At 41.3% G+C, this 26,588-nt stretch overlaps 1 protein-coding gene, 1 long non-coding RNA gene, 4 other non-coding genes and 12 pseudogenes across 6 annotated transcripts; all 18 read left to right on the forward strand.

Moving 5' to 3' along the window:
- The first annotated feature begins 222 nt into the window (after positions 1-222).
- Positions 223-341, forward strand: LOC149100796 (5S ribosomal RNA; annotated as a pseudogene).
- Positions 342-725: 384 nt separating this feature from the next.
- LOC149100797 (5S ribosomal RNA) lies at positions 726-844 on the forward strand (annotated as a pseudogene).
- A 384-nt stretch (positions 845-1,228) lies between these two features.
- On the forward strand, positions 1,229-1,347 carry LOC149100798 (5S ribosomal RNA; annotated as a pseudogene).
- Positions 1,348-1,731: 384 nt separating this feature from the next.
- Positions 1,732-1,850, forward strand: LOC149100799 (5S ribosomal RNA). The gene has a single exon (XR_016203232.1). It is a non-coding gene; the product is annotated as a 5S ribosomal RNA (ribosomal RNA).
- A 384-nt stretch (positions 1,851-2,234) lies between these two features.
- LOC149100800 (5S ribosomal RNA) lies at positions 2,235-2,353 on the forward strand. Its single transcript, XR_016203233.1, has one exon. It is a non-coding gene; the product is annotated as a 5S ribosomal RNA (ribosomal RNA).
- Positions 2,354-2,737: 384 nt separating this feature from the next.
- On the forward strand, positions 2,738-2,856 carry LOC149100801 (5S ribosomal RNA; annotated as a pseudogene).
- A 384-nt stretch (positions 2,857-3,240) lies between these two features.
- LOC149100802 (5S ribosomal RNA) lies at positions 3,241-3,359 on the forward strand. The gene has a single exon (XR_016203234.1). It is a non-coding gene; the product is annotated as a 5S ribosomal RNA (ribosomal RNA).
- A 384-nt stretch (positions 3,360-3,743) lies between these two features.
- On the forward strand, positions 3,744-3,862 carry LOC149100803 (5S ribosomal RNA; annotated as a pseudogene).
- Positions 3,863-4,246: 384 nt separating this feature from the next.
- LOC149100804 (5S ribosomal RNA) lies at positions 4,247-4,365 on the forward strand (annotated as a pseudogene).
- Positions 4,366-4,749: 384 nt separating this feature from the next.
- Positions 4,750-4,868, forward strand: LOC149100805 (5S ribosomal RNA; annotated as a pseudogene).
- Positions 4,869-5,252: 384 nt separating this feature from the next.
- On the forward strand, positions 5,253-5,371 carry LOC149100806 (5S ribosomal RNA; annotated as a pseudogene).
- Positions 5,372-5,755: 384 nt separating this feature from the next.
- LOC149100807 (5S ribosomal RNA) lies at positions 5,756-5,874 on the forward strand (annotated as a pseudogene).
- A 384-nt stretch (positions 5,875-6,258) lies between these two features.
- LOC149100808 (5S ribosomal RNA) lies at positions 6,259-6,377 on the forward strand (annotated as a pseudogene).
- A 384-nt stretch (positions 6,378-6,761) lies between these two features.
- On the forward strand, positions 6,762-6,880 carry LOC149100809 (5S ribosomal RNA; annotated as a pseudogene).
- Positions 6,881-7,264: 384 nt separating this feature from the next.
- On the forward strand, positions 7,265-7,383 carry LOC149100810 (5S ribosomal RNA). The gene has a single exon (XR_016203235.1). It is a non-coding gene; the product is annotated as a 5S ribosomal RNA (ribosomal RNA).
- A 596-nt stretch (positions 7,384-7,979) lies between these two features.
- On the forward strand, positions 7,980-8,925 carry LOC149100811 (uncharacterized; annotated as a pseudogene).
- Positions 8,926-13,434: 4,509 nt separating this feature from the next.
- On the forward strand, positions 13,435-24,686 carry LOC149100812 (uncharacterized). The gene is made up of 2 exons (XM_089275838.1): positions 13,435-14,432; positions 23,108-24,686. The coding sequence occupies exons 1-2, from the start codon at positions 13,717-13,719 to the stop codon at positions 23,337-23,339; spliced, it is 948 nt and encodes a 315-aa protein (XP_089131964.1). The 5' UTR covers positions 13,435-13,716; the 3' UTR covers positions 23,340-24,686.
- Positions 18,514-22,252, forward strand: LOC149100813 (uncharacterized). Its single transcript, XR_016203000.1, has 4 exons — positions 18,514-18,721; positions 20,519-20,640; positions 21,078-21,281; positions 21,606-22,252. It is a non-coding gene; the product is annotated as an uncharacterized LOC149100813 (long non-coding RNA).
- Positions 24,687-26,588: the final 1,902 nt, after the last annotated feature.

Consider the following 26,588-nt stretch of genomic DNA (forward strand, 5'->3'; position numbering starts at 1 on the left):
CACTGAGCAGCACACTGGAGGCAATCTCTTGAATGTGGCTTTGATGACTGACCATTGGAGAATCGCCCTTTTGTGATTTGAAGTCTTAGCTGGCTTTGGAATCTCTGGGTTAAGTAGCCGAGACGTAATTGGAAATTCATGACAACAGCAATTAAAGGCCTTCCTTCTAAGAGACTTAAAAGAGAGTCCAAGCAATTGGGCAAGGTTTGAGTTGTTTCTTTCGTCTACGACCACACCACAGGGAACGTAGCGGTTCTCGTCCGATCACCGAAGTCAAGTCCTGTTGGGCGGCGTCAGTACCTGGCTGGGTGACCACCTGGGAATACGCCGTGTTGTAGACTTTTGGAGCCATTTTGGGACTGGACTCTTCAGAGAAGATTTCCATACGCCTCCACATCATTGATCCCTCTGTTTTCAAAATGTTGTCTTTTTTTTTTGGAATTATTTTTGCAGCAAGTTGACAGCATATTAGAAGATTTTCTTGTTTGATTACAGCACTGCAACACTGAGCAGCACACTGGAGGCAATCTTTTGAATGTGGCTTTGATGACTGACCATTGGAGAATCGCCCTTTTGTGATTTGAAGTCTTAGCTGGCTTTGGAATCTCTGGGTTAAGTAGCCGAGACGTAATTGGAAATTCATGACAACAGCAATTAAAGGCCTTCCTTCTAAGAGACTTAAAAGAGAGTCCAAGCAATTGGGCAAGGTTTGAGTTCTTTCTTTCGTCTACGACCACACCACAGGGAACGTACCGGTTCTCGTCCGATGACCGAAGTCAAGTCCTGTTGGGCGGCGTCAGTACCTGGCTGGGTGACCACCTGGGAATACGCCGTGTTGTAGACTTTTGGAGCCATTTTGGGACTGGACTCTTCAGAGAAGATTTCCATACGCCTCCACATCATTGATCCCTCTGTTTTCAAAATGTTGTCTTTTTTTTTTGGAATTATTTTTCCAGCAAGTTGACAGCATATTAGAAGATTTTCTTGTTTGATTACAGCACTGCAACACTGAGCAGCACACTGGAGGCAATCTCTTGAATGTGGCTTTGATGACTGACCATTGGAGAATCGCCCTTTTGTGATTTGAAGTCTTAGCTGGCTTTGGAATCTCTGGGTTAAGTAGCCGAGACGTAATTGGAAATTCATGACAACAGCAATTAAAGGCCTTCCTTCTAAGAGACTTAAAAGAGAGTCCAAGCAATTGGGCAAGGTTTGAGTTGTTTCTTTCGTCTACGACCACACCACAGGGAACGTACCGGTTCTCGTCCGATGACCGAAGTCAAGTCCTGTTGGGCGGCGTCAGTACCTGGCTGGGTGACCACCTGGGAATACGCCGTGTTGTAGACTTTTGGAGCCATTTTGGGACTGGACTCTTCAGAGAAGATTTCCATACGCCTCCACATCATTGATCCCTCTGTTTTCAAAATGTTGTCTTTTTTTTTTGGAATTATTTTTCCAGCAAGTTGACAGCATATTAGAAGATTTTCTTGTTTGATTACAGCACTGCAACACTGAGCAGCACACTGGAGGCAATCTCTTGAATGTGGCTTTGATGACTGACCATTGGAGAATCGCCCTTTTGTGATTTGAAGTCTTAGCTGGCTTTGGAATCTCTGGGTTAAGTAGCCGAGACGTAATTGGAAATTCATGACAACAGCAATTAAAGGCCTTCCTTCTAAGAGACTTAAAAGAGAGTCCAAGCAATTGGGCAAGGTTTGAGTTGTTTCTTTCGTCTACGACCACACCACAGGGAACGTACCGGTTCTCGTCCGATCACCGAAGTCAAGTCCTGTTGGGCGGCGTCAGTACCTGGCTGGGTGACCACCTGGGAATACGCCGTGTTGTAGACTTTTGGAGCCATTTTGGGACTGGACTCTTCAGAGAAGATTTCCATACGCCTCCACATCATTGATCCCTCTGTTTTCAAAATGTTGTCTTTTTTTTTTGGAATTATTTTTCCAGCAAGTTGACAGCATATTAGAAGATTTTCTTGTTTGATTACAGCACTGCAACACTGAGCAGCACACTGGAGGCAATCTCTTGAATGTGGCTTTGATGACTGACCATTGGAGAATCGCCCTTTTGTGATTTGAAGTCTTAGCTGGCTTTGGAATCTCTGGGTTAAGTAGCCGAGACGTAATTGGAAATTCATGACAACAGCAATTAAAGGCCTTCCTTCTAAGAGACTTAAAAGAGAGTCCAAGCAATTGGGCAAGGTTTGAGTTGTTTCTTTCGTCTACGACCACACCACAGGGAACGTACCGGTTCTCGTCCGATCACCGAAGTCAAGTCCTGTTGGGCGGCGTCAGTACCTGGCTGGGTGACCACCTGGGAATACGCCGTGTTGTAGACTTTTGGAGCCATTTTGGGACTGGACTCTTCAGAGAAGATTTCCATACGCCTCCACATCATTGATCCCTCTGTTTTCAAAATGTTGTCTTTTTTTTTTGGAATTATTTTTCCAGCAAGTTGACAGCATATTAGAAGATTTTCTTGTTTGATTACAGCACTGCAACACTGAGCAGCACACTGGAGGTAATCTCTTGAATGTGGCTTTGATGACTGACTATTGGAGAATCGCCCTTTTGTGATTTGAAGTCTTAGCTGGCTTTGGAATCTCTGGGTTAAGTAGCCGAGACGTAATTGGAAATTCATGACAACAGCAATTAAAGGCCTTCCTTCTAAGAGACTTAAAAGAGAGTCCAAGCAATTGGGCAAGGTTTGAGTTCTTTCTTTCGTCTACGACCACACCACAGGGAACGTAGCGGTTCTCGTCCGATCACCGAAGTCAAGTCCTGTTGGGCGGCGTCAGTACCTGGCTGGGTGACCACCTGGGAATACGCCGTGTTGTAGACTTTTGGAGCCATTTTGGGACTGGACTCTTCAGAGAAGATTTCCATACGCCTCCACATCATTGATCCCTCTGTTTTCAAAATGTTGTCTTTTTTTTTTGGAATTATTTTTGCAGCAAGTTGACAGCATATTAGAAGATTTTCTTGTTTGATTACAGCACTGCAACACTGAGCAGCACACTGGAGGCAATCTCTTGAATGTGGCTTTGATGACTGACCATTGGAGAATCGCCCTTTTGTGATTTGAAGTCTTAGCTGGCTTTGGAATCTCTGGGTTAAGTAGCCGAGACGTAATTGGAAATTCATGACAACAGCAATTAAAGGCCTTCCTTCTAAGAGACTTAAAAGAGAGTCCAAGCAATTGGGCAAGGTTTGAGTTGTTTCTTTCGTCTACGACCACACCACAGGGAACGTACCGGTTCTCGTCCGATCACCGAAGTCAAGTCCTGTTGGGCGGCGTCAGTACCTGGCTGGGTGACCACCTGGGAATACGCCGTGTTGTAGACTTTTGGAGCCATTTTGGGACTGGACTCTTCAGAGAAGATTTCCATACGCCTCCACATCATTGATCCCTCTGTTTTCAAAATGTTGTCTTTTTTTTTTGGAATTATTTTTGCAGCAAGTTGACAGCATATTAGAAGATTTTCTTGTTTGATTACAGCACTGCAACACTGAGCAGCACACTGGAGGCAATCTCTTGAATGTGGCTTTGATGACTGACCATTGGAGAATCGCCCTTTTGTGATTTGAAGTCTTAGCTGGCTTTGGAATCTCTGGGTTAAGTAGCCGAGACGTAATTGGAAATTCATGACAACAGCAATTAAAGGCCTTCCTTCTAAGAGACTTAAAAGAGAGTCCAAGCAATTGGGCAAGGTTTGAGTTGTTTCTTTCGTCTACGACCACACCACAGGGAACGTAGCGGTTCTCGTCCGATCACCGAAGTCAAGTCCTGTTGGGCGGCGTCAGTACCTGGCTGGGTGACCACCTGGGAATACGCCGTGTTGTAGACTTTTGGAGCCATTTTGGGACTGGACTCTTCAGAGAAGATTTCCATACGCCTCCACATCATTGATCCCTCTGTTTTCAAAATGTTGTCTTTTTTTTTTGGAATTATTTTTCCAGCAAGTTGACAGCATATTAGAAGATTTTCTTGTTTGATTACAGCACTGCAACACTGAGCAGCACACTGGAGGTAATCTCTTGAATGTGGCTTTGATGACTGACCATTGGAGAATCGCCCTTTTGTGATTTGAAGTCTTAGCTGGCTTTGGAATCTCTGGGTTAAGTAGCCGAGACGTAATTGGAAATTCATGACAACAGCAATTAAAGGCCTTCCTTCTAAGAGACTTAAAAGAGAGTCCAAGCAATTGGGCAAGGTTTGAGTTGTTTCTTTCGTCTACGACCACACCACAGGGAACGTACCGGTTCTCGTCCGATCACCGAAGTCAAGTCCTGTTGGGCGGCGTCAGTACCTGGCTGGGTGACCACCTGGGAATACGCCGTGTTCTAGACTTTTGGAGCCATTTTGGGACTGGACTCTTCAGAGAAGATTTCCATACGCCTCCACATCATTGATCCCTCTGTTTTCAAAATGTTGTCTTTTTTTTTTGGAATTATTTTTGCAGCAAGTTGACAGCATATTAGAAGATTTTCTTGTTTGATTACAGCACTGCAACACTGAGCAGCACACTGGAGGCAATCTCTTGAATGTGGCTTTGATGACTGACCATTGGAGAATCGCCCTTTTGTGATTTGAAGTCTTAGCTGGCTTTGGAATCTCTGGGTTAAGTAGCCGAGACGTAATTGGAAATTCATGACAACAGCAATTAAAGGCCTTCCTTCTAAGAGACTTAAAAGAGAGTCCAAGCAATTGGGCAAGGTTTGAGTTGTTTCTTTCGTCTACGACCACACCACAGGGAACGTACCGGTTCTCGTCCGATGACCGAAGTCAAGTCCTGTTGGGCGGCGTCAGTACCTGGCTGGGTGACCACCTGGGAATACGCCGTGTTGTAGACTTTTGGAGCCATTTTGGGACTGGACTCTTCAGAGAAGATTTCCATACGCCTCCACATCATTGATCCCTCTGTTTTCAAAATGTTGTCTTTTTTTTTTGGAATTATTTTTGCAGCAAGTTGACAGCATATTAGAAGATTTTCTTGTTTGATTACAGCACTGCAACACTGAGCAGCACACTGGAGGCAATCTCTTGAATGTGGCTTTGATGACTGACCATTGGAGAATCGCCCTTTTGTGATTTGAAGTCTTAGCTGGCTTTGGAATCTCTGGGTTAAGTAGCCGAGACGTAATTGGAAATTCATGACAACAGCAATTAAAGGCCTTCCTTCTAAGAGACTTAAAAGAGAGTCCAAGCAATTGGGCAAGGTTTGAGTTGTTTCTTTCGTCTACGACCACACCACAGGGAACGTACCGGTTCTCGTCCGATGACCGAAGTCAAGTCCTGTTGGGCGGCGTCAGTACCTGGCTGGGTGACCACCTGGGAATACGCCGTGTTGTAGACTTTTGGAGCCATTTTGGGACTGGACTCTTCAGAGAAGATTTCCATACGCCTCCACATCATTGATCCCTCTGTTTTCAAAATGTTGTCTTTTTTTTTTGGAATTATTTTTCCAGCAAGTTGACAGCATATTAGAAGATTTTCTTGTTTGATTACAGCACTGCAACACTGAGCAGCACACTGGAGGCAATCTCTTGAATGTGGCTTTGATGACTGACCATTGGAGAATCGCCCTTTTGTGATTTGAAGTCTTAGCTGGCTTTGGAATCTCTGGGTTAAGTAGCCGAGACGTAATTGGAAATTCATGACAACAGCAATTAAAGGCCTTCCTTCTAAGAGACTTAAAAGAGAGTCCAAGCAATTGGGCAAGGTTTGAGTTGTTTCTTTCGTCTACGACCACACCACAGGGAACGTACCGGTTCTCGTCCGATCACCGAAGTCAAGTGCTGTTGGGCGGCGTCAGTACCTGGCTGGGTGACCACCTGGGAATACGCCGTGTTGTAGACTTTTGGAGCCATTTTGGGACTGGACTCTTCAGAGAAGATTTCCATACGCCTCCACATCATTGATCCCTCTGTTTTCAAAATGTTGTCTTTTTTTTTTGGAATTATTTTTGCAGCAAGTTGACAGCATATTAGAAGATTTTCTTGTTTGATTACAGCACTGCAACACTGAGCAGCACACTGGAGGCAATCTCTTGAATGTGGCTTTGATGACTGACCATTGGAGAATCGCCCTTTTGTGATTTGAAGTCTTAGCTGGCTTTGGAATCTCTGGGTTAAGTAGCCGAGACGTAATTGGAAATTCATGACAACAGCAATTAAAGGCCTTCCTTCTAAGAGACTTAAAAGAGAGTCCAAGCAATTGGGCAAGGTTTGAGTTGTTTCTTTCGTCTACGACCACACCACAGGGAACGTACCGGTTCTCGTCCGATGACCGAAGTCAAGTCCTGTTGGGCGGCGTCAGTACCTGGCTGGGTGACCACCTGGGAATACGCCGTGTTGTAGACTTTTGGAGCCATTTTGGGACTGGACTCTTCAGAGAAGATTTCCATACGCCTCCACATCATTGATCCCTCTGTTTTCAAAATGTTGTCTTTTTTTTTTGGAATTATTTTTGCAGCAAGTTGACAGCATATTAGAAGATTTTCTTGTTTGATTACAGCACTGCAACACTGAGCAGCACACTGGAGGCAATCTCTTGAATGTGGCTTTGATGACTGACCATTGGAGAATCGCCCTTTTGTGATTTGAAGTCTTAGCTGGCTTTGGAATCTCTGGGTTAAGTAGCCGAGACGTAATTGGAAATTCATGACAACAGCAATTAAAGGCCTTCCTTCTAAGAGACTTAAAAGAGAGTCCAAGCAATTGGGCAAGGTTTGAGTTGTTTCTTTCGTCTACGACCACACCACAGGGAACGTACCGGTTCTCGTCCGATGACCGAAGTCAAGTCCTGTTGGGCGGCGTCAGTACCTGGCTGGGTGACCACCTGGGAATACGCCGTGTTGTAGACTTTTGGAGCCATTTTGGGACTGGACTCTTCAGAGAAGATTTCCATACGCCTCCACATCATTGATCCCTCTGTTTTCAAAATGTTGTCTTTCTTTTTTTGAATTATATTTCCAGCAAGTTGACAGCATATTAGAAGATTTTCTTGTTTGATTACAGCACTGCAACACTGAGCAGCACACTGGAAGCAAACTCTTGAATGTGGCTTTGATGACTGACCATTGGAGAATCGCCCTTTTGTGATTTGAAGTCTTAGCTGGCTTTGGAATCTCTGGGTTAAGTAGCCGAGACGTAATTGGAAATTCATGACAACAGCAATTAAAGGTCTTCCTTCTAAGAGACTTAAAAGAGAGTCCAAGCAATTGGGCAAGGTTTGAGTTGTTTCTTTCGTCTACGACCACACCACAGGGAACGTACCGGTTCTCGTCCGATCACCGAAGTCAAGTCCTGTTGGGCGGCGTCAGTACCTGGCTGGGTGACCACCTGGGAATACGCCGTGTTGTAGACTTTTGGAGCCATTTTGGGACTGGACTCTTCAGAGAAGATTTCCATACGCCTCCACATCATTGATCCCTCTGTTTTCAAAATGTTGTCTTTTTTTTTGGAATTATTTTTCCAGCAAGTTGACAGCATATTAGAAGATTTTCTTGTTTGATTACAGCACTGCAACACTGAGCAGCACACTGGAGGCAATCTCTTGAATGTGGCTTTGATGACTGACCATTGGAGAATCGCCCTTTTGTGATTTGAAGTCTTAGCTGGCTTTGGAATCTCTGGGTTAAGTAGCCGAGACGTAATTGGAAATTCATGACAACAGCAATTAAAGGCCTTCCTTCTAAGAGACTTAAAAGAGAGTCCAAGCAATTGGGCAAGGTTTGAGTTGTTTCTTTCGTCTACGACCACACCACAGGGAACGTACCGGTTCTGGTGCGAGCTCTCTGTGTATCTGTCGAGTCTTTTCCTGTTCTTGGCCATGGAAGTGTTTAGATATTGTGATTTGTTTACGGAAAAGTTGTTTGATTAGTTGGCGGTTTTATTTTGTGGTAAAGCCTAACCATACTTCGATTGTGGAAGTTTTGTCTTTTGTAACTTGGGGACGCCAATATGGCGGACCGTAGAGAAAGGAGCGTCACGTTTCGTTCACCTGTTAGAATTGGTCTAGGAGATCTTAAAGCTGGAATTGAAAAGGAAATAAGCGACACTTTGAAAGTATTTCAAGATCTTGGAGACAATGTATACCTGTTGGAGCTTGAAACGAAAGCTGACGTAGAGCTTCTTGTTAGCAACGGTTTTGACGTCGACGAGTTCCACTTTGATTGCTCTCCTCCTCATGGGGAGCTTTTCAACGTTACTATTTTGGGTCTTCGCTCTTACGTAGACGACGAGGTAGAATTAGCCTTAAGGGTTGTATGGTGTACTGAAAAGTGAGGTGATCCGTCTCAAATATAAAGCCGACCACGATTTGGCCGGTATGGAAAACGGCAATCGCGTGGTGAAGATGGTTTTAGACAAACCATCTTTGCCGTATTCTATGCGTATCGGAGGTGAGTGGTGCAGAATCATACACAATAACCAGCAACCTGTGTGTCTGGAATGTAAGGAACTTGGGCATACTAGAAAAAAGTGCCCGATGATTCGCTGCAGAGTGTGCAAGCAGCGAGGACACATGTCGTATAATTGTGAGCAGAGAGAAGCGAATGACGAAGACGAGCCCCACGCAGATCGAGATGGCGCCGCGGCCGATGCTCAGCAAGATGCACAGCGAGGGGTGGCAAGTGAGTCTGAAGAAGACTTAGAAAAGGATACTCCTACGCATAATAATCAAGTAAATGAAAGTCAATCCGTTGGAGAAAATCACGATGAGGAAATGGAGAACGAGGAAAGAGCACAAGGACTAAAACGACAACACACAACTGACACTGATTCTGACGGCAAGGCTAGCGTCTCCGTTCGTCGTCAGAGAATTCATCCTCCGCCAAACTTTCCTAACGGAAGAAGAAAGGAGAAAAAGACTGCCCCCGCTACCGATCATACGTCGTCTGCAAGTTAGCTTTCTTATTTTTTATAACGAACAATGGACCGGGACTTTATAATCATCTTCCTCTGTTTAGTCATGACAACCATTTTAACTGTAAACTCACAAGGGCTTCGCTTCCCTGATCGCTGAAAAATGGCTTTTTCCTATTTTCTTCGAAACAGACTAGATATAATTCTACTTCAAGAAACTCATTGGAGTGTTGACATGGAGATGCAAATCAAACGCGAGTGGATGGGTGATGTTATCTTTAATCATGGCACAAATACTGCGAGAGGTGTCGCTATCCTCATTCATTTACGCCTTGAGTGTATTGTGAATCATATACGAAGTGATAATGAAGGTCGGATCTTAAATATTGTTCTGGAACTTGATGATCAAACCTTGAACATCATAAAGATATACGCACCTCAAACAGACAGCTATCGACGAACTTTCTTTTCTAGCTTGGATGGTTTTATTTCCGAGGAGCTTGACAACATCATCGGTGGTGACTTTAATTGCATCGCAGACGCAAGGGATAAATTCGGTGGAAATCCAAATGCTAGGAATTTTGCTGCCACAACTCTCCATGGAATTTGCACACGACTTAACATATCTGATATTTGGAGGGATCGAAACAAGGATAAGCGCTGCTTCACTTGGACTGCGCGACATCCCACAAATGGAACACACATACGTACACGAATTGAAAAATTCTTAATTAGCAACTCTTTAAATCAATTTGTTATGGAGCCTCGATCAAACCCTTTCCTCATTGTGACCATGACAGTGTCCGTCTGACTTTAAACTTTGACAGGATAAAACGTGGACCCGGATACTGGCACTTTAACGCAATCTATTGTCTAACGCGGCATTTGAGTCCGAGATCAACGATTTCTGGACTTTTTGGAAAACCAAGTTCGAAGTTTTTGAAGACCCGCTACTATGGTGGGATAAGGCGAAACAAGGTTTCAAAATCGTTGCAATACGATGCGGGAAAATACTAGTAAAGCTGAAACGCCATGAAAAGTTTCAACTAGAGCGTAACCTCATAAAGCTGCAGGAAAAATCCAACAATGGTAACACACAGGCCATTGAGAACTACCTTCTTGCGACAGAAAAATTAAAGCAGTTGGAACTGAAAGATTTAGAAGCCACTAAAATTAGAACGAAAGCTCAGTTTTTAGAAGAAGGAGAACGGAGCACACGCTACTTCTATTCGCTTGAGAAGTGCCGAAAACCAGAACAAACGATTCGTGTTTTGACAAAAGATAACCTTGATGTCGTCTCGGAACCACAAGATCTGCTGAAAGAAACCCACAAATTCTACAAACAACTCTTTGCAGCCCAACCCAGTGATGCACATGCAAGAAACAAATTTCTAGACTGTGCTATCCCAAAATTACCTGATGAAGCACGTGAGTCCTGCGAAGGTCTTATTACAGAGGAGGAGTTAAGAAAAGCTGTGATGGCAATGGAAAGCAACAAATCACCTGGCTGCGATGGCTTGACGTCGAACTTTTATAAACACTTTTGGCCTATTCTCGGGGAGAAGTTAACACGTGTCTACAATTATGCTTTGGATAATGGCCTTCTTACTGTTTCACAGCGGCGGGGAATCATTACTTTATTGTTTAAAAAAGGAGACCGAACACAGTTAAAGAACTGGCGGCCAGTAACTCTACTCAATCCTGATTACAAAATTTTGACAAAGGCGCTGGCGAACAGGCTGCAACAAGTATTACCCCTAATCGTGAACTCTGACCAAAGTGCCTGTATAACGGAAGGACAGTTAACGATAACTCTCGTCTTCTTAATGATGTCATATCCTATGTCAATGCGAAAAACACCAATCTAGCCTTCATCAGTATTGACCAGATGAAGGCTTTTGACCGAGTTTCCCACGACTTTTTATTTGCTTGTCTGGAACGCTTTGGTTTTGGACCCAACTTCATTAATTGGATTAAATTGATATATCACGATGCCTCTAACTCTGTCAAGACAAATGGTTGGCTCGCCGCTTTTATTAAACTAGAACGCGGAATCAGACAGGGCTATGCCCTCTCTATGCCCCTTTATTTCCTAACACAAAAAACAATGGCTATAAACATTAGCAAAATTCCTAGAATTCATAGTATTCGACCACCTGACTCCGAGGAAGAGTTAAAATTGTCACAATATGCAGATGATACGACGCTGCTGCTATCCGACGATTCTGCCATTAATGAAGCTTTTACCGTATTTGATTTGTAGGAACGCGCCTCTGGTGCAAAAATAAACAAAGGAAAATGCAAGGGGCTCTGGTGGGTAGCTCTTAAGGAGCGGACGGATCAACTTCACGGTTTTGATTGGTATAATGACTTTATCCCTGAGAAGATTCTTGGCATTTTCTTTGGTAACGTGGACTGTACGAGACTGAATTGGGAGGCTAAAATACAGAAAATAAATAACATCATTGCCGCTTGGCGACACAGGCAGTTAAGCTATAAGGGTAAAGCGCTCGTGATTAACGGCCTACTAGCTTCAACATCATGGTATAACGCCACTTCACTACCGATGCCTCCTTGGGCAGTATCATAGATTGAACAATCACTTTATGATTTCTTTTGGAACTACAAACGTCATCTGGCTACAAAGGACATCCTGGCCCTTCCCCTAAAGGAAGGTGGTTTCAACATCCCTCGTTTGCAGACTAAAATCGGAAGTTTACGTCTGAACACCTTGAGGAGGCTTCTTTCAGAGGAAAAAGCACACTGGAAACATTTCACTTCATACTTTCTTCGTATCTCCAATCTTCGTCTTGGAAAGATGTCTCTCGCACTGGACTATTCGTTGCAGCGTATCGATCGAGACATACCCAGTTTTCATAAGGAACTGCTAACGGCTTGGCACCGACATAAGGATCACCGCGTGCGGACCGGATCCGCTGAGTCTGTCACTGATATCCTCAATGAGCCCCTGTTCTTGAATCGTGAAATTACCACTGAAGACAAGCCCCTGATCTTTACAGATTGGATTGCAGCTGGAATCACCCGGATTAGAGAATCTGCTATGAAGTTATCCCGGGGTACCTACCTGTGTCAGCCATAAACGACATGCTAACAGACAAAAATCCGCGCACCTTATCTAGAACAACAGAGGAGCTGAGAGAGCTATTTGTCGCCCTTCACCCAGACTGGTCCCAAAAGATTTGTACTGCCTCAGTCTGGCCGCCGCGTACCTTGCAACCTTGTTTTGGTATTGTGAACTCTAGCCCTGGACAAACACCCATCGATATTTCATTGTGCAGGACGCGTCACTTTTACACACATTTGCTGCAAGCCGAGAAGCCTCTTATCCCCGTTGTAGACCATTGGAAGCAGAATCTTCAACCAGAACCCTGCTTTAACGCTAAACAATGGAAAGCTTTATATCCACCGCTAATCAACAACAAACACGGTGATGTAAACTGGAAGATCACTGACAGAGTTCTCCCCACCGCCTTGTCTTTAAACAGGATCGGGGTGTATGCCACACCGTTTTGTCACCGATGTGGTGCTACCGACACCTTGGAGCACGCCATACGCGACTGCCTTACTGTCCATAATTTCTGGAACCAGCTACAGACGTAGGTGGATAAAATCAGTGAACGAAAACTGACACTCACCACACAAGTAAAATTATTTGGAAAAGCCAAAACGAACAATGACTCTCTAACACCGAGATCACTAGATTTAGTTAACTGGACACTAACATTGGCCCGCTGGGCTATCTATAAATCCGCCGTCAACTACCGAACAAAGAACTTGACATATCCGCCCGAAGCGCTGTTTAAAGCTATGGTGAAATCGCATTTGCGTTTCCAATACAAGTTATATAAGTTAAGACACACACAATATTACTTTACGTATCATTGGTTTTTAGGAGAAGGTTTTGCAAAAGTAGAAAATGACACTTTAACATTTACATTGTGATAAAAATATTGCGCTACCAAATGATGTAAATTAACGAGACCCTAAATGGAAACTTTTGAGGAACACTTATAAGTCTTATTTATTTTGTTACACTATTTGGAAAAACAACGACATTTCATAAGTTGATAAAATAACTAGAGGATTGTAAATAAAAATGCTCTTTGAGCCTTTTTAGAAAAAAAAAAAGCGGTTCTCGTCCGATCACCGAAGTCAAGTCCTGTTGGGCGGCGTCAGTACCTGGCTGGGTGACCACCTGGGAATACGCCGTGTTGTAGACTTTTGGAGCCATTTTGGGACTGGACTCTTCAGAGAAGATTTCCATACGCCTCCATATCATTGATCCCTCTGTGTTCAAAATGTTTGTTGTTTTTTTCATTATTTTTCCAGCAAGTTGACAGCATATTAGAAGATTTTCTTGTTTGATTACAGCACTGCAACACTGAGCAGCACACTGGAGGCAATCTCTTGAATGTGGCTTTGATGACTGACCATTGGAGAATCGCCCTTTTGTGATTTGAAGTCTTAGCTGGCTTTGGAATCTCTGGGTTAAGTAGCCGAGACGTAATTGGAAATTCATGACAACAGCAATTAAAGGCCTTCCTTCTAAAAGACTTAAAAGAGAGTCCAAGCAATTGAGCAAGGTTTGAGTTGTTTCTTTCGTCTACGACCACACCACAGGGAACGTACCTGTTCTCGTGCGAGCTCTCTGTGAATCTGTGGAATCTTTGCCTGTTATTGGTCATCGAAGTGTTTAGATATTGTGATTTGTTTGCGGAAAAGTTGTTTGATTAGTTGGCGGTTTTATTTTGTGGAAAAGCCTAACCATAGTTTGATTTTGGGAGTTTGTCTTCCGTGCCTTCGGGAGGCCAATATGGCGGACCGTAGAGAAAGGAGCGTCACTTTTCGTTCACCTGTTAGAATTGGGCTAGGAGATCTTAAAGCTGGAATTGAAAAAGAAATAAGCGACACTTTGAAAGTATTTCAAGATCTTGGAGACAATATATACCTGTTGGAGCTTGAAACGAAAGCTGACGTAGAGCTTCTTGTTAGCAACGGTTTTGACGTCGACGAGTTTCACTTTGATTGCTCTCCTCATCATGGGAAGTTTTTGAACGTTAGTATTTTGGGTCTTCGCTCTTACGTAGACGACGACGAGGTAAAATTGGCCTTAACGGAGTATGGTGCACTGAAAAGCGACGTGATCCGTCTCAAATATAAAGCCGACCACGATTTGGCCGGTATGGAAAACGGCAATCGCCTCGTGAAAATGATCTTAGACAAACCATCTTTGCCGTATTCTATGCGTATCGGAGGTGAGTGGTGCAGGATCATACACAATAACCAGCAACCTGTGTGTCTGGAATGTAAGGAACTTGGGCATACTAGGGAAAAGTGCCCGATGATTCGCTGCAGAGTGTGCAAGCAGCTAGGACACATGTCGTATAGTTGTGATCAGAGGGAAGAGAATGACGAAGACGAGCCCGGCGCAGATCGAGATGGCGCCGCGGCCGTTGTTCAGCAAGATGCACAGCGAGGGGTGGCAAGTGAGTCTGAAGAAGACTTAGAGAAGGATACTCCTACGTATAATAGCGGAGCTCCGGCGGCCCGAAGCGGAGCCCCATACCCATATAGGGAAGAAAAGGAAACCATGAATTGATTTTCTCATGGTTATCATGGCTAGCGGTATTGCTCGTGGGCGCGTACGCACGACGGCGACGGCGACGACGACGACGGAGTCGCGCAAGATGGCGGCCATACTCCAGGTAATAGGTTGACAGAGACATGCACCCTCGGTTTGTAGCGGGAGAATGCCATTTTTCTTGGCGGGATTTTTAAAGAAAAACGATAGCGGAGGTTGATCTAATATTTTTAAGACAGGGTTCCACTGAAGCAATAAACAGAAAGCAAGAATTAACAGGCAAAGAAGTAGCGAAGAAAATCGGGAAAAAGACTGAGCGGGCCAGCGCTGGGGAAGGAGGCGAAACAGTACTGAACAATGCCGTGAATTATAGCTAGTCAAGGGCTAGAGAAAGGAAGTGAAATAATACCGAACAATGCCGTGAACCAAAGCTAACGAGGGCTATAGAAAGGTGGTGAAAGTATCCGACACACTGATTCAGAAGACTGCCGAACTCCCCATGGCCAAGTTCAAAATTCGCGCGAACGTGATGCTGTGCAGCCGTGCAAGAAAATTCAAAAGTCACCTGATTTGGTCAGGTGATGAACAAGAGATATCAAACGTACCCGAATGTCTTAGAGAAATTACAAAACAGTAAACGTAGCGGAAAGAAGTGGTTGATTCGTTGGTCTATGGAAAATATAACTTCAGTTCAGTCTTCACAACTTTTGGTGCAAGTTTCTGCCTGGAAGATTTACACTGGCCGAACTGAATTACCAACTTGCGGTAAGTGACTTTTGTTGTTGCGTTTGCTATGAAAATTAAGAAGTTGCCTCGGCGATAGGAGCTTATTTTCAATTGGAATCCATTAAAAGTCTTCCTTATTTGAGGCCATGCTGTAAGAGATTTTAAAAATTGCATCGTTTTAAGGTAATTCCTCTGAAATAAAAGTGACAATAGATTTTTGTTCAAACTTTGTCCACTGAATATTTGTCATATGATAACTTCAATTTTGAAATAAAAAAGGGGGGTGCCCATGCTCATTAAGGAGCAATGAGGCATTGAAAATGCCCCATTTTGGCATTATTTAATGCTTATCATAAGAACGCATTCCCAGTAATTGTAACATCTTTGTGAACCGGGACTCATAAGAACACGCATTAAACTACAGTCAATACAATTTGTCGGACACAAATAAACGTTTTAAGTTTGATTCAGACGGAAAGCTAAATCCTTGATTAAAAATTTGAACCAAATTTCTTGAGGTGGTTACCGACTGCAGAATAGAAAAGACCACAGTGTATCTGCTATTTTTCTTATTTATTCAATTTTCAGCAATAGAAATTAAATCAGTCTTTTCTCACGGAAAGCTTATGATTAGTTGATTACAATGACTGGAAAAAAAAATTGGGGTGCCCGTGCTCGTTGGTGAGCTAGAGCCATTTTTCAACTGACAGAGCTCAATATCAAGGCAAATCGGTCATGTTTTCAATGTGCGCGTGCACGAGCCCGCGCTAATGACGCCATAAATTATGCGCAGTAAGGATGCGCAATGCAAATGTGAGGAATGACCTTAATTTCGCTCGTCTCTAAACAATAACACGTGGGTCGCTTTGGAGGTTGCTGTAAGTTGTAAACAAATTACGTTTTCTGTCGATTTTCCTCGTCAACTTAAGCTTATAACCTCACGTCTAAAAATAAGCTTAACCAAAACCGTACTTGTAAACACGGCCGGGCGAGTTTTGAAGTTTTCTCTGAGTTAGTTAGCTTTGCCGCTTCGTAGACTGCTAAAATTTCTTCTTCTGTTGTTGAAAACCAAGAAAGGTCTACAAACCATTTTAGGCCGAAGCGAACAGGATTTGCTAAATTTACTTTTGTTCCTATGTGAATATTTGCATATTGTGATTACAAAGTATGGAGATTGCCTCGTTTTGTTAGTTCGATTTATTCGGTTTGGCGAAATGCTTTTGTGAATTCCGAGGTTAATTTGGTTGAAGACTAGTAAAGCTACGGCCAATAAAATGACTGCAAAGCTAAATTAAGTCGTCGGCAAAAATACAGACTCTCAGTAATATTCAAATTTAAGCGTGAATAATTTTTAAACTTTAACACCGCAAGCTTAAACGAATTTTCTTTATCCTCTCTTTTATTCGGTCACCTTTCATTGAGAAGGGATTTGCTGTTGATACTCGAGCTCAGATGTAGTGATATGCATCTTGTGTTTATAATGTAGATTTCCTCGTTTTATTTTGTTGTCTGTCCAATCAGTTCGGTTTGGTGAAATGCTTATATAGTCCAAAATGTCGAATAGACGATTATGCATTGCAATCCTGTCTGCAAATAAAGTTCTGCTTTGATTTTGATTGGCTATTTCATTTTATTTGTGCCATTGCTTTTGGTTGGGGGTACATGGACCCTATTTTCTTAATAAGAGGTTATTCCCCAACGCGGTATTTACACTTAATATGGAAATGTTCCTGAAAAGTGAGATGGTACTAATTAACTCGGTAAATTGAACAGTGTAATAGAAGTTCTTGCCCTGACCATTTCTCGGTAATAAGAATAACTTTTACATACATATGTACACAATTTAGTTGGAGAGAGCGTTCTCCTATCTCCACTCTCTCTCTCTCTCTGCCCTCTTCTTCACACTAATTTTTTATTAACTAACTTATTAAATGAATGTCACTGACTGTTTTCTTTGTTGTGCATGCATACTTTTTTGCTTGTTGAAGAAAGTTTCAGTTTCTTCCTGGCTGTACAGTTTCCTTTGTCCTGTCCTGTACCAATTCCTTTGTGATAATTTTGTGAATTCTCTATTCTCCTTAAATTTTATCTCATCAGGTTGATAGAATGCACTCTCAGAGTGTTCCATCATTGTCTTCAGTCGCTACAATTTTCCGGAAAAAAGCACTAGTTTTCTTAATTTCCTTTTACTTTGTGTTAGGACTTTTTAGCATGCCTGTAATTGGCCCATGGGCATTACGGGAGAATAATTTTCAAGTAAAGAATTACATTCATTTTAGTGTCGAATATTTTAAATTGTTATGAATTAGGCATTTCTTTTTATTTTTTATTTTTTATATTTTTTATTTTTTATATTTTTTATTTTAGTCGCATGCAATGTTTTATGATTTTACCGAGGTATACCATGTAAATGTAAATAATGCACTGGAATTGGCCAATCAGAGTGTGCATTGTATCGGCTTTAAACACAAACCATATATAATAAATGACTTGTATGTGAATGATATTTTTATTACAGAGAACTGGACAGGGCAAGAACTTCTCCTTTTATGAATTTATATATTAATTCCTCTCAGTGCTGTCAAAATGTCTCAGGAACCTTCATTTCTGATAATCTATTATTTTCCACCATACCTACAGCACAGAAGCTCACCAAATCCTAACTGATAACTAACATGTGTGTATCTCTAGCCTTTGCTGTGTGCTACATGTATATTCTGTTATCCTGCTGTAACTGCTAGAAACAATTTTGACAGAGCTGTTGCAACAGTCTCACTTAAATTGAATTCCAGTAACAGCGCTACATGTAGCAGTGTTATTGAGTATGAACTTTATGGAGGATTTTAAATTTTTATTTTTTTATGATTACAGATGACAACAAAACATACATGTGTATACATAACCTGATGTTGGTGTTGGTTACAAACTGTAGTTCATAATAGTCATCCTATTACAGGTAAGGGGGAAAAGTTCAGAGAGTTTAGAACATTTCTTCCCCCAGCACACCTTCTGTCTATAGGTACAATAATTGAGAGGTTATATATATATATATATATATATATATATATATATATATATATATATATACACACGAAGAGTAATGTAAAGTTACTGTATAAACTCAGCATTAAAATCTGACATCTGAACACCTCCTTTGCTAAAATTAGTCACGATTTAATTGTTATCACTCCCTGTGAATTCATAGAGATTCCAGAGGCAAATTATCACCTAATGTGGAAGTCCTGTCTTCAGGTGAGGGAAAATGACACAAAACAGTTACAATGAAAGTAAAAAGACTTGTGAATGTTGATATGGTGTACATTATACATCATGTAAAGGTATTTGGTGAGTGCCAAAGGCATAACATTTCATGTATTGCTTTTTCAGGGCAAATTATATAACAGTGACGTTTTAAAAGGTGTGATCAGAAAAATAATGAGTACATTGTCCAGGCAGCACCAGTTTATGGACAGCATATGCAGACAGTAAGAGGAACTGTAAGCACTACCACGTAAGTTAGTTTTATGCTTATGACTTCTTGTTCTTGGATTTTGTGTCATTTCATCACAAGAATGCATGTAGGTAATGAAAGATGCAATAGTTGTTGCAATATATTTTTGAAGGAAAACTTATAAGTCTGCCTATGCTGGATAACAGCCATGTGTAAACTGAATGTGAAGCAAACACTCTGTCGAAGATGGGGCAACCCTATAACCCAGAAACCGGAATCCGGAATCTGGAACCAAAAACCGTAATCCAGAAACCGGAAACCAGAATCCACAAATCAAAGAAAATAAGTTCTTCAAATACGCGAAAATTGTTTTGCTTAGCTTTTTGACTGTAAAAAGTAAGCTGCCAAGTAAAAAGGACCTCAAACTTAACCTTTTTTGAAACAAAAATTCCCCGTCTGTTGAAATCGTGCAACCATTATTTTTAGTGAGGACTATGATTATGAGAATCTCAGTAAAGTGCATCTTAATTTTATTCCAAGCACCTTGAGAGTGTCTAAAATAAGCTTGCTGGTAATTGCCATTTTGTTTAATAAGTGATCTTCAATTTACCAGGAGTATAAATTTATCCTTTATGTCTAGTAGATACTCAACAAGATAGAAAATGTCATAGAGAGCAGGATATCCGTCAGTGGCAGCCCCCTATACATTGACAGTCATGCCCCCACTTTCGAAGTCCAAAGGCTAACCCATCTGGTCTAAATATAAAATTTGATTTTTCCAACAGATACGAGACCAATTCCAGATTAACACAATTTCCACACTGATACTGTGACAAATCAGCCTTTCATATTCTTGGCGGCCATCATATTAAAACAATTTGTAGAAATGTTGCACACTTACTTCCGTCTGCTTCTCACTTGCTAACAGATCAGACCACATGTTGTTAAAAGATGCTAAAAGTCTGCCAGAAACTCACTGCAATAGCCTATAATAGCTTGTTGTTAATGTGCTGCTCACCAGTCTTCTCAGCGCAATTTGATCTAGACAAGAAGCGGGCTCTCACTAGGGCCAGCTTGAACAAAAGATGGGTAACTTAGCCTATGAGCAGGCTCTCGTGTTTGTGCTAGGGACGTGAGTGGCAAAGCCGCATGAAGGCTCTTGGTGACATGCCAATGCAGAAAAACACTAGACACCTATTTAGCCTGCTCAGACACTAGAGACAGATACTAGAGCCTGCTTGCAGGCTATGAGTAACTGTATCCACCCAAAAAATCAGTAATCCTGACTGGATAGTGATGTACCCAATGGATAGCTTTATGCAGCTTTTGAACAACCGGGCCAGATATATAGCTAAGAGTTGTTCAGAACTAGTCAATAATTTTTTAGCAATTACAGTCTGTGGCTGAAGTAAAGCCAAGAAAATAAATAACAACAAAATAATTTTTGCTCATATTTAGTTATTAGACATTGCTGAAGTGAATTATTTCTATCGTCATTCATAATATCTGGATTCCAGATTCTGGTTTTTGGTTCCGGATTCTGGATTCCAGATTCTGGATTCCGGATTTCGGTTTCCAAATTCAGTGTGTTAGGGTTGCCCCAGATGATGTATGTGCATATGTTAATCTTGAATAATCTGAAATTTCAGAGAGTTTAAAAATATCATATCATATCTGTGATGGTTCTGAGGTGGAGGGCTGTTACATGTACATGTAAATGTCTCATGCACGATTTTTCACTCGTTATGATTCAGGAGCCAATAGTTTCTGTATCTGTTGATGTGCAAATATCTACACCAATATTTCAACCTAATAATGTACAGTGTATATTAATTAACCAAATTATGCTGTTTTTAGTTGACCAGTGCTACTACATAGTAATGTGATGTTGAAGTGCACAAATTTACAAACACACCCAGTGCCAACTTGTCAAATATATGAACTGGCCAGACAGTGTAGATTAAAAAATTCTCTGAAAGGTAAGATGTTTCTTAAACATTATTTTGTAATTAATGATTTCTCAGACATTGTTTTCTTCAAGAAAAGATTCATACCCCACATGGAGGTTTTTTCTCTATTAGAGCTCTTGATTCCTGATACTTTAATTAGGAATTTCTAAAGACTGGCCATGAATGGGTGTTGGGTGTGAATATCTTCTGAAACTGCACATTCATTCATTGAGTAAGCAAGAACAGTATTTATCCTGACAAACTCTGATTTTCTTCTGGAAGCTGAACTCATATACAGTTGTACAGTTATATGTACAACCAAACAGCCTGGATGACCCTGTGATTGGGACTGTGCACATTGTTGTAACCCTCAATGTTCCAGTTTCTTGTTTGAAGCAAATTGCATTTGCTCTCGAAAGCAAGTGGTGAAGTTCATAACAGTTATGTAAGTTTGCTTTGTATTTCAGGGCAGAGCCTGCCACAGTGAAAGTTGGAGTACCAACCCCTAGCATTTGATTCACTACTAACACTCAGTAAACAACTAACAATGAAGTACACTGTATATCAAAGAAAGGAATTACATGCCTGTTCCTGTCTGTCAATATATGAACAGTTTACAGATGGAGAGCCTGTATTAAAACATCAAAGATTTTCAAAGCAACCATGGCCTGGTGAGATATTTCTGAGGGAATATAAATTTAGGGTCCTTATGATTGCTTATAGGCACTGATTTTTATTGTAAACAATATCTTAATGAGTGTATTTTTCTTGTGTACTAATTGTTGTAGAACACAGAGATCACTGTTATGACAGAGATATTAATTTGTGAAAAGTTCTATAAACAAATGCATCTGGGAACAAATTAATTTATCATGGATGCAGCTTCTGAGAGATCCCCAATATTAATGGAACATACACTGTTCATACATGTAAAAAAGTTCAGTAATTCATTACTTATGATTGTAATGCTTTGTTTGGTTTCTCTGTATTTACAGACAACTTGATGGGATTATAAATTCTGCACCAAGTTCATTTAATAAACTGACTTGGAGGTTCAGTTCTGCAACCCATCCTGTTTGTAGTAATATCATAGTTGCAACATTGTGACAGATACACTGCATTACATTATTAAGAAACACATATTAACTAATTATTTTTAAGTGCCTTTTAAATTAATCAGTTTTTCTTAGAGATAATTTACTCATGGTTTATTTAAATAATTGGCTTTTTGGCTTTAAAATGATATTTATTGAGCTTTTAAATCAATTTTGTGATAATCTGCATTGGACATGGCATAAATTGATATTTTGCCAACACGAAATGGAGAACTGGGTCTTAAGCAAAGTTGCAGGATTAGCATTTTTGTAGAAAGAAAGGGTTGAGAAATTTGTGACATTCTACAGACAGCCTTGCCATTCGCAATGTCCGATAAGGTTAATTTGTTCCATTCTGTTGTAGAAATAGTGTTCTCTAATTTATAAATTATCTCAATCTGTTGTTTAAATGATTGCCTTATAACCCCATGTCTGGCTTTGGTGCATGTAGGATATTGATGTATTTTTTATCCATTTTGCTGTAAATTATCTTAATTGATGTGTCAATCAAAACATATCTTGGATACGCTGGGCTCTTCTGACAAATGTACCTATGCCTGATAACCTTGGAGTGCATTTGGTTGTGAAGTGCAGACAAAGTACATGTACATAATATAACTTCCTCTTAGCTTACTGATAATTCTTGGTATAATTTAACCATAGCAAAATTAATTAATGGAACCCAATAACAGCTCTTGTAGTCCACAATGCCAGTCGAGAAAAAGAACAAATTACATTGAATAATAAAATTATTATTAGAAGCCTATGTAAGTATTCATGATCAGCAAAAAAAAAATATCGTAATTACCATTCATGTGAGGGTGATTTTGCTTATTGCAAACCCTTCCAGCAGGAGGAGACTCCATACAATAGTGAAGATGGCTAAATGTATCTTTGGGGACAAGTTAGAAAACAAAACTTTCCAACTTTTCGCATATGTATACTGTTTTGGTATTTTTGTGAGATTTCATTTGGTAGAGATTCAGGGACTGAGTATATTGAAACCACTGCATTTCAATCAGTCCCCACAACAAAAAAATGTGTAAACTTCTTTTGTGTGGGAGTCCCCATGTTAGCTAAGGAAGAATATAATGATTAATAACAATGCCTTGTCTTTCTGAATAAGGTAGGAAAGAACAAGAAATGCCACCAAAAAGCACAGAAGACAGTTCTGTTATGTGATCAAGATTTTTGGTGGCTTCCAAGAAATCCTTGAAATCATGGCTCTATATTTCATAATCACACCATCTTACACCTCGATCTCCTGATGTAATACTGGTTCCGGCTGAAACTATTAAATCATTCGGAATTCACCTCATACAAGTTGGATTATTTTCATTAGTAACAACATTCCGAAAAATAACTGAGGAGCTCCGCTTTTAGGCTGGCCTAAATCTATATATTAATCAAGTAAATGAAAGTCAATCTGTTCCAGAAAATCACGATGAGGAAATGGAGCATGAGGAAAGAGCACAAGGATTAAAACGACAACACACAACTGACACTGATTCTGACGGCAAGGCTAGCGTCTCCGTTCGTCGTCAGAGAATTCATCCTCGGCCAAACCTTTCTAGTGCAAGAAGAAAGGAGAAAAAGACTGGCACGGCTACCGATCATAAGTCGCCTGCAAGTTAGCTTTCTTATTTTTTATAACGAACAATGGACCGGGACTTTATAATCATCTTCCTCTCTTTAGTCATGACAATCATTTTAACTGTTAACTCATAGGGGCTTCGCTCCCCTGATCGACGGAAAATGGCTTTTTCCTATTTTCTTCGAAACAGACTAGATATAATTCTACTTCAAGAAACTCATTGGAGTGTTGACATGGAGATGCAAATCCAACGCTAGTGGATCGGTGATGTTATCTTTAATCATGGCACAAATACTGCGAGAGGTGTCGCTATCCTCATTCATTCACGCCTTGCGTGTATTGTGAATCATATACGAAGTGATAATGAAGGTCGGATCTTAAATATTGTTCTGGAACTTGATGATCAAACCTTGAGCATCATAAACATATACGCACCTCAAACGGACAGCGATCGACGAACTTTCTTTTCTAGTTTGGATGGTTTTATTTCCGAGGAGTTTGACAACATCATCGGTGGTGACTTTAATTGCATCGCAGACGCAAGGGATAAATTCGGTGGAAATCCAAATGCTAGGAATTTTGCTGCCACAACTCTCCATGGAATTTGCACTCGACTTAACATATCTGAAATTTGGAGGGATCGAAACAAGGATAAGCGCTGCTTCACTTGGACTGCGCGACATCCCACAAATGGAACACACATACGTACACGGATTCACAAATTCTTAATTAGCAACTCTTTAGATCAATTTGTTATGGACGCATCGATCAAACCCTTTCCTCATTCTGACCATGACAGCGTCTGTCTGACTTTAAACTTTGACCGGATAAAACGTGGACCCGGGTACTGGCACTTTAACAACAACCTATTGTCTAACGCGGCCTTGGAGTCCGAGATCAACGATTTCTGGACTTTTTGGAAAACCAAGTTCGAAGTTTTTGAAGACCCGCTACTATGGTGGGATAAGGCGAAACAAGGTTTCAAGAGCATTCCAATCCGATGCGAGAAAATACTAGGAAAGCAGAAACGCCATGAAAAGTTTCAACTAGAGCGTAACCTTATAAAGCTGCAGGAAAAATCCAACAATGGTAACACACGGGACATTGAGAACTACCTTCTTGCGAAAGAAAAATTAAAGCAGTTGGAACTGAAAGATTTAGAAGCCACTAAAATGAGAACGAAAGCTCAGTTTTTAGAAGAAGGAGAACGGAGCACACGCTACTTCTATTCGCTTGAGAAATGCCGAAAACCAGAACAAACGATTCGTGTTTTGACAAAAGATAACCTTGATGTCGTCTCGGAACCACAAGATCTGTTGAAAGAAACCCACAAATTCTACAAACAACTCTTTGCAGCCCAACCCAGTGATGCACATGCAAGAAACAAATTTCTAGACTGTGCTATCCCAAAATTACCTGATGAAGCACGTGAGTCCTCCGAAGATCTTATTACAGAGGAGGAGTTAAAAAAAGCTGTTATGGCAATGGAAAGCAACAAATCACCTGGCTGCGATGGCTTGACGTCGAACTTTTATAAACACTTTTAGTCTATTCTCGGGGCTAAGTTAACACGTGTCTACAATTATGCTTTGGATAATGGCCTTCTTACTGTTTCACAGCGGCGGGGAATCGTTACTTTATTGTTTAAAAAAGGAGACCGAACACAATTAAAGAACTGGCGACCAGTAACTCTACTCAATACTGATTACAAAATTTTGACAAAGGCGCTGGCGAACAGGCTGCAACAAGTATTACCCCTAATCGTGAACTCTGACCAAACTGCTCGTATAAAAGGATGGACAATTAACGATAACACTCGTCTTCTCAATGATGTCATATCCTATGTCAATGAGAAAAACACCAATCTAGCCTTCATAAGTATGGACCAGATCAAGGCCTTTGACCGAATTTCCCACAACTTATTATTTGCTTGTCTGGAACGCTTTGGTTTTGGACCTAACTTCATTAATTGGATTAAATTGATATATCACGATGCCTCTAGCTCTGTCAAGACAAATGGTTGGCTCACCGCTTTTATTAAACTAGAACGCGGACTTAGACAGGGCTGTGCCCTCTCTATGCCCCTCTATGTCCTAACCGCAGAAACAATGGCTATAAACATTCGCGAAAATCCTAGAATTCATGGTATTCGACCGCCTGACTCCGAGGAAGAGTTAAAATTGTCACAATATGCAGATGATACGACGCTCTTGCTATCCGACGATGCTTCCATTAGTGAAGCTTTTACCGTATTTGATTTGTATGAACGCGCCTCTGGTGCAAAAATAAACAAAGGAAAATGCAAGGGGCTCTGGTGCGGCGCTTTTAAGGAGCGGACGGATCAACTTCACGGTTTTGATTGGTATAATGACTTTATCCCTGAGAAGATTCTTGGCATTTTCTTTGGTAACGTGGACTGTACGAGACTGAATTGGGAGGCTAAAATACAGAAAATAAATAACATCATTGCCGCTTGGCGACACAGGCAGTTAAGCTATAAAGGTAAAGCGCTCGTGATTAACGGCCTCCTAGCTTCAACATTATGGTATAACGCCACTTCACTACCGATGCCTGCTTGGGTAGTATCACAGATTGAACAATCACTTTATGATTTCTTTTGGAACTACAAACGTCATCTGGCTACAAAGGACATCCTGGCCCTTCCCCTAAAGGAAGGTGGTTTCAACATCCCTCGTTTGCAGACTAAAATCGGAAGTTTACGTCTGAACACCTTGAGGAGGCTTCTTTCAGAGGAAAAAGCACACTGGAAACATTTCACTTCATACTTTCTTCGTATCTCCAATCTTCGTCTTGGAAAGATGTCTCTCGCACTGGACTATTCGTTGCAGCGTATCGATCGAGACATACCCAGTTTTCATAAGGAACTGCTAACGGCTTGGCACCGACATAAGGATCACCGCGTGCGGACCGGATCCGCTGAGTCCGTCACTGATATCCTCAATGAGCCCCTGTTCTTGAACCCTGAAATTACCACTGAAGACAAGCCCCTGATCTTTACAGATTGGATTGCAGCTGGAATCACCCGGATTAGAGACATCTGCTATGAAGTTATCCCGGGGTACCAACCTGTGTCAGCCATACACGACATGATAACAGAGAAAAATCCGCGCACCTTATCTAGAACAACAGAAGAACTGAGAGAGCTATTTGTCGCTCTTCCCCCAGAATGGTCCCAAAAGATCTGTACTGCCTCAGTGTGGCCGCCGCCTACCTTGCAACCTTGTTTTGGTATTGTGAACTCCAGCCCTGGACAAACACCCATCGATATT

Source organism: Orbicella faveolata, unplaced genomic scaffold (genome assembly GCF_042242905.1).
Source record: "Orbicella faveolata isolate gen_17 unplaced genomic scaffold, um_ofav_v1 contig_4, whole genome shotgun sequence".
NCBI classification, from domain to species: domain Eukaryota; kingdom Metazoa; phylum Cnidaria; class Anthozoa; order Scleractinia; family Merulinidae; genus Orbicella; species Orbicella faveolata.